The 7131-nt window shown below is 38.6% G+C and overlaps 1 protein-coding gene across 3 annotated transcripts; it reads right to left on the bottom strand.

Annotated features, from left to right (window-relative positions):
* Positions 1 to 1753: 1753 nt before the first annotated feature.
* RPS24 (ribosomal protein S24) lies at positions 1754 to 7075 on the bottom strand. 3 transcript variants are annotated; one of them, XM_010022881.1, is made up of 7 exons: positions 7045 to 7075; positions 6221 to 6286; positions 5469 to 5678; positions 4876 to 4986; positions 4751 to 4753; positions 3944 to 3961; positions 1756 to 1790 (listed from the first exon to the last, which is right to left on the bottom strand). In XM_010022881.1, exons 1-6 carry the CDS (start codon positions 7045 to 7047, stop codon positions 3956 to 3958), a joined length of 399 nt encoding a protein of 132 aa, XP_010021183.1. In that variant the 5' UTR covers positions 7048 to 7075; the 3' UTR covers positions 1756 to 1790; positions 3944 to 3955. The 3 variants fall into 3 exon arrangements, with proteins under 3 accessions (XP_010021199.1, XP_010021183.1, XP_010021191.1); XM_010022889.1 differs by lacking the exons at positions 4751 to 4753; positions 7045 to 7075 and having other exon boundaries at positions 6221 to 6282; XM_010022897.1 differs by lacking the exons at positions 3944 to 3961; positions 4751 to 4753; positions 7045 to 7075 and having other exon boundaries at positions 1754 to 1790; positions 6221 to 6282.
* Positions 7076 to 7131: the final 56 nt, after the last annotated feature.

Raw genomic sequence — 7131 nt, 5'->3', positions numbered from 1 at the left:
GTGATGATGTTGAACACAGAATACAGCAACCTCACTGACTCTTGAACAACTCAGGCTGTAGTCCCCTTCCAACCACTTTAACTCCTCAGGGCTTTTTGGTTTTGCCCAAAACACTAAAAATGCCCTACTTGTATTACAATATGCTACTTTAGTACAAAGGTAAATACAGTACTTAGATAATAATCAAGTCAGAGCCTCCATCAGTTCAGCTGTCAGAGCCACCCAGTCTGTTTCAGTCCAGGTATAAAACTTCTATTTTGCTTGCTACCCAAACACCTGCACCAGAATGCCTCACCCAGCCACTATTCCAATCTTAATGACTTCTTTAACACTACCAGATGAAAAATCAAATGTGTACTGCAGTTTGCAGACCAGAGACAGACCCCAGAGCCTGCCCTGACGACACACGACAAGAGACATGACTGACTGACTCCTTCATTAGCAAAAATCTTAACTGTGGAAGTAGGCAGCTCTGAACATCTGCCTACATTTTTTGCTCTCCCTTCAGCTACCTTTTACAGGTCTATATAATACAGGTAGTGAAACAAGCACGCCTTAAGAGGACCTTCCAAACCACAGTCTGAACACCAGATGACAAAAATATACCTACCTCCATGAACTAACACCACCTGCTTAGAATTAGGTTATACTACTACCTGCAGAAAGCTCCGATTCACTTCAAATTGACACCCAAAACAGGAGTCATTTAATTATGAAAAGATTTTAATGTAGTGCCAGCAGTGCACCAATCTTGAATTTCTCAAACTTTACAAAATGGTAGCTTCCAAATCAAAATTAAAGAGTAAACCAGCATTGTATTGACATAGTTTATTTGATGTTAAAGCCAGATGAACAGATTCCAGAGTAATTCTTCACAGAATAATGTAGTCTGTAAGGAAAAAGATAGATCAGTGCCACATAATTAAAACAACTGTTTCACTCATACCTTTATAAAACCTGGCTCTCAAACACGTCAAGTGAACCACACCGCCTTTCTTAAAAGAACACAGGGTTCAAAAATTTCACAGTACTGCTGTGAGAATAAATGAGAGCCTGTATTACAGCATTTCTGTAGAAGAGCTCAACAAGCTGCAATTACTTTGACAACTTTATGGTGAGACACTATACTCACTTTATCAGCTCCCAGACAGACTGTTTAAGTTGATTTAAACTGAGTCATTCAGACCATTTGTAGTAAACCCAGAGTTTTGTCTGTAACAATTACTGCCCACAACATGTCCAACTCACTTATGCTTCTGTAGCACAGATACAAAAATATAGTCTAGGACTTGTCTACAAGTATGTTTTTTTTAACAGGGAATTTATTTGAAGTATCTATAAGAAATTTGTCCTCAAAAGAGAAATCATACTACTTCAACCTATTTGAGATAATAAAAACCAAGGTGTACTATCTTTTTCTTAGCATACCTACAAGAAGAAAACGTAAACCTTGTTTACAATAAAACTAAATATTCAATAGTTTTATCGACAGTAAATCTGAACTGCCTGATTTATTATTCCAGTCTTTATACTAATCAGTTATTTCATGTAAGTCAAAGCCACATAAAATATCAATTCTGTAGTAAGCACAACATTGATTTGTAAATACTTAAGTCTTTCTTAGTCTTAAACTCTTACGCTGGTCTCCACCAGCACAAGTACCATATTCTTTGCAGAAATCAATTAGACCTATGTCATTGTAATGACTACAGACTACTCAATGTCTACCCTTACAAAGCATTCTAAAGTCATACCTGTTATCCATTTTCCATCTGAAGTATGTTCATTTACTGAAAAAGAAAAAACATTAATTAGAGACTAGTTTAATCTAAATTCTACTACTGTAGAAGATGGAACTTTGAGGCTTTTTATGGACACTAACAACAGGCTTTTTTCAATTATTACAGTGAAATGTGATAGAAAAAGTTTTAACTACTGTAGAGGCTGACAACTTAGATTTCACACACTCCCTCAAACTCAAGATAGGACCTAACAATAGTGTTTCGGAATTAAATAATGCTCAGCATGCAACTGCATGTTCAATATACCTACAGGCTGCAATGGCTCAAAATGCCTATCCATCCACACTTCTGTTTGATCAAGTTGGGTTTTTTTAAAACCATTTCTGATTGGGAGGCTCTCATGTCAAAGGCAGTCATTACTACAGTAGAGACAATAAAAGGCAGGGAAGGCTTTGGGGTTTTTTTTGCATTTCTATATTCCTGGGTATATGGGTCACTGCTCTGAATGCAAACACTACAGCAGGAACATTCACATTTACTTGTTGCAAACTTAGGAGAGTTCAGAAAACTAAAGATACAGAATACATTAAGTACTACTTGAAAATACTTCACTTGAAACAGCAGGGAAAACACAATGGGAATTCTGAAGCAGGAGACACCAAGGAAAACCTTTAACAGTCAGACATCAACACAGTTGATGTCTGACTTAGAAGTTCAAGAAAAACTATTAAAGTACAATTCACCATTTCAATAGTTTTCATGTCTGTGTGGTACTGAACTCTTACAAGAACATAGACTTGCCTGAAGATGTCTCAGAATCAAATGCCTACACATTTCTGAGATAAACTGTTTTCAGATTGTACAGATGGACTCCAAAACATACTCCAGGACTCCTATTAAAAATTCCTCCACTTGGCTGTGATAAAGGAGGTCACACCATTTTGTTTAAACATGCATTTTTCCCAGACAAAGCTTTAACATGCAAGTGTATTGCACAAGCTTTTTCTGTAATGCAGCACAGAACTCCTCTCAACCAAGCCTTCCAGAAAGCACATAAATTATCTTTGATGTGAGGACACAAAGACTATCAAAAATTATAAACAAGGTCTAAGCCATGCATGCTTATCAACTAAAAGATCATTTTAAAAGATATTAAAAAAGCCTCTAACCAAAAACACAGCTCACTTACTGAGATTGCATGCTAGTTTCAGAAGCACTTGATACAGAAGCCGCATCTGCTCTATAATTCCTGATCTTAAATTTCTGAAGTGTTTATATGCTTTAAGAGAATTTCTATGAACTGGATTGGCTTCAGTAATTCAAGGACAGTCATTTAACCATTTTGCTTTAACACTCAAGAACAGCTACCCTCAAGTGCCAAAAGTCTCAAAGTGAGGAAGTTGCTCCATACCAGCAGTATCAGTGCAAGACTAAATGACTCCCTTGACATTAACAAGAGGGTGTGTATTAGTGTTACTACTACACTAAGTGCTAATTTGTGCTGTTATACTGTAAACAGTTGTATAACTTTAAAACAGTATTAAAGTAGAAAGGAAAAAGTCTCCAGATCTTATCTAGCATAGAAGTTCTCTCATCTAGTAGTTTGCACTGGTTTATTTCCATTCAGTGATGGCAAGAATTTCACTTAGATCTTAAGAATCCAATTTCAGAGACTTCCAATTTCACTGTGATTTGTCTTAACTTGGAATACTGCAGGCCAATAGTTAAATAAATTTAATGCTGACAATTGTGTTGTTTCCCATCACCATCGCAAAAGCACTAAACTGTGATGTGAATTAGTTCTCATAACAATGCACATCTACTTTCACACAAAGGTCAAATTACACATGCAACTGCACTGTACTACTTTGAATCAGAACCTGGGGCATTCTGAACCAATGCCTCATATTGGTAGCTTTGAGTTTCCTGGATTTCTTCTCACTGAGAATTCCTTATTTTAATGTTGTTTCACTAGTTTCAGAAACTCTTGTTCACTATAAGCCAAATTTTATCTGGCTTATATAATAAGTTCATATGTAAGAATAAATTTCATATGTAGTTATCTGAACCCTTACAGAACAGAAGCAAGTTTAAAGCAAACATGCATGTATGCAAGGCAGTACAGTGCTTCAGTCAAAAGGATGGACACACATTTCGGTGATGTATAATTCAGTCACCACATCCATGCTCATTTTCAGTACCTGCTAGATACTTCACTTCTGATGGAGAATTCCAAGAAAGTAGAGAAAAAGCAAAGATGAGGATTACGAAAGTTCAAGATGTCAAGGCACTTTTTAGCAGCTACAGAACTAAGCATCAAAACCCATCACTCTCTCTCCCCTCATTAAAACACTAAAAAACACACTTAGCTGCACAGCTTACTCAGTATTTTTCAGACAACAAGAGGTGCTGAAGAAGATGACCGTCTTCACATCCAGGCTAGTCTGGGTGGGTTTTTTGTTTAACAATAGAGGAACTCTGCTTCCCTTCAAGCTACTCGTATTAACACGAGTAATAACACAGCATGAACAGCACAGGAAGCTCCCACCAGAGCTATCCACCCTTTGAGCTACTCCACTATCTTTGGAATCAGTCACTTAAACCCAGGATAAAGGTGGCTTTCTACCTTTTTCTGTCTGTACACTGTCCTTACTGCCTACATCACCACACATCCTTAAACAAAATCTCCTCTATAAGTAACACCAGAAACAGCAGTGATGGAACAAGCATTAGAGTAACTTGCAGTGGAGTAACTTGGTGGAATAAGTATTAGATATCTAGGTAGTCTGAATAACAACTGTTAAGATTATCTAATTTGTATATCGCAAGACTAAGTTATGTGATTAGAGCAATACTGTTAGATTTATGAAAGTTTAACTTTAGTTCAAGTGACACATAAGAAAATCACTTAAAAAGCACTGTTTCATGTTATATCAGCTAGGCTTGCAGCAGTGAGGAGCGAAACTAAGCTACTGAGCTGATAAGCTATACAACACCACACAGATTACCTTCTGTTATCCAGTACAACAGGTAAAAGAAATGGAAGAAAAACAACGTTAATGCATTGAAGAATTTCTGATCAACGTTTCAAAGGCAACACACCCACTCTAGCTTACAGATATTCTCATCCTACCTTCTTGCCAGCACCAACATTTGCCTTGGCTGTGCCCCTCACTTTCTTCATTCTGTTCTTACGCTCCTTTCGCTGCTTCCTGGAAGTCTTCTTCTTTTCATACAAACCATGCTATTAAGGAACAGTTAAAAGTTGCATTTAACATTGCTTCACTGATACTAACTAAATTTAAGTTCCACTTCTGGACTCTTCAAATACTTTTTAAATTTGAAATTTCATTTAAATAGTGTAACAAATTCACTAAATTAATGAGTAACTCAATACAGAATATAAGCACTAAAGTAGCATATGGATCAGCCCTATCTCTCATCCTTCTTCAAGACCCTTAATAATCGTCAAGTTATTTATTACTGCTAAACATCACTGGTAATATCAGGTTTGCATTCCCACTTCCCCTGTAATATACAATAAAGAAAACTTACCATATTTTGCAAATGCAGTAGCTAACCTATGCTACTTTAAGAGCTCTTACGTAACTCCAAATGCACCAACAGTATTTTCACAAAACTTCAGCTTTTACATCTGTACATCATGAATGACTAAACACTTCAAATCTATCCTGACTGTTTTCAAGTTACCGGAAAAGAACCTACCCTTGCAAGCCTGTGCTTTGGTTCATTTTTCTTTGCATAGTCAAGGGAATCATAGATCATGCCAAAGCCGGTTGTCTTGCCACCACCAAAGTGAGTTCTGAAGCCGAAGACGAAAATGACATCAGGGGTTGTCTTGTACATTTTTGCCAGCTTTTCCCTGATTTCTGTTTTGGGGACTGTGGCCTTCCCAGGATGAAGAACATCAATCACCTAAGACGAAAGTTTTACAAGTTGTATAAAAGATCAGTATCCAGTACAATAGCCACATGTTACAGTCCCACCACAAGCTTAACACTTAAGCTACCCTACTTCAGGAGAAGGAAGTATTATTAGTTTGATACAAAAGCGTTCTTAAGATTTCCATTTCATACAATAATTTAAACCGGAAAATGCCTTTAAGAACATCCAGTCAGCCACTGCCAAGTCCACTGCTAAACCATGTCCTTAAGTGCCATATCTACATGTATTCTAAATACCTCCAGGGATGGTGACCTCACCACTTCCCTGGGCAGCCTGTTCCAATTCTTGATGACCCTTTTGGTCATGAAATTTTTCCTAATATCAAGTTTACACCTTCCCTGGCACAACTTCAAATACAGCTCTCTAGATCATCATCAAGACTTCCCAACATATTTAAACCCACACAAGCACTCTGGAGGTTTTAAGGGCCTCTTACTTACAATGGCTAAAACCCACCTGCAGCCCAAAATCAACAGACATATAATTAAAGACAAATTTCTGTATTCTTTTACCATCTGCTTGCGCTGAAGAAGCCTGTTTGTCATGAACTTCCTGGTTCTGATGGTCACTGTGTCATTCTGCAAGAGATGATAAAGCAAAACAAAACCATAGTCACACATGCAATTAAAACTTAGTAAAGAGGTAGCGCAACAGCCAATAGTCTCTCAGAATAGATATTGACTGTAAAATAACCACCAAAAATGGACTAATCCTGGACTACCAAAACCAGCTATAAGTAACACTGAAAGCCTGACCAACTCACCCCCAGCTTCCAAGCAACACAGCAACGCACATACCTATACCATGCTGAAAATCTGAAGCAGCTGTTAATGAAACATAGATTACAAGCCCAAGCAATGCAATACCATACAGAACTTTCCTTAACAAACCTACATGCTACTATTAATGCAGGAATTATCTAAAACACTTGTAAAGTTACTGTTTCGTTAATGCTCTCACACAAGAACAAACATAAACTAACTCGAGTACGATGAGTACATATAAATATACGAGTACTTTTAACACTGAAACACAGTACTACGCTGTTATCAAAGGCTAGGACTACTCTTACCGATCAGCAGCATGAACACGCAGCAGATCAATCGTGCCCCGGCCCACCCTCCGCCACTGCCGACCGGCCCCAGCGCGCCGCAGCCAGGCCGCGGGAGTCCCGGCTCAAAGCAGGGGATCAAGTCCCCACTTGAGTTTTAACCATACCCCCGCAACCCGCTATAGGGAGACCAGCCCGGCAGTGCCCAACAGCTGGAGACCCCCTCGGGGACAGGATGGCAGCAGTACAGGGCGGATTACCCCCACGTCCCCACCAGACACTCACCATCTTCACAGCGGCCTCCTTGCCAGCGAGCGAGAAAAGGAAGTTGGATCTTTCCGCAGCCAATCATAAAGCGGCGCGGGGTCCTTC

This window comes from Nestor notabilis, unplaced genomic scaffold, assembly GCF_000696875.1.
Source record: "Nestor notabilis isolate BGI_N333 unplaced genomic scaffold, ASM69687v1 scaffold1941, whole genome shotgun sequence".
NCBI lineage: Eukaryota > Metazoa > Chordata > Aves > Psittaciformes > Psittacidae > Nestor > Nestor notabilis.
The sequence above is the reverse complement of the archived record's forward strand: the minus strand, read 5'-3'. Positions and strand labels throughout refer to the sequence as shown.

Excerpts from the sequence above, each read along its gene's own strand:
- RPS24 (XM_010022881.1), bottom strand. Across the intron at positions 5,679-6,220 it reads TTCTTCAGCGCAAGCAGATG|GTGATTGATGTTCTTCATCC; the intron begins GTAAAAGAATAC and ends CTTTCGTCTTAG. Across the intron at positions 4,987-5,468 it reads CAAAGCACAGGCTTGCAAGG|CATGGTTTGTATGAAAAGAA; the intron begins GTAGGTTCTTTT and ends GTTCCTTAATAG.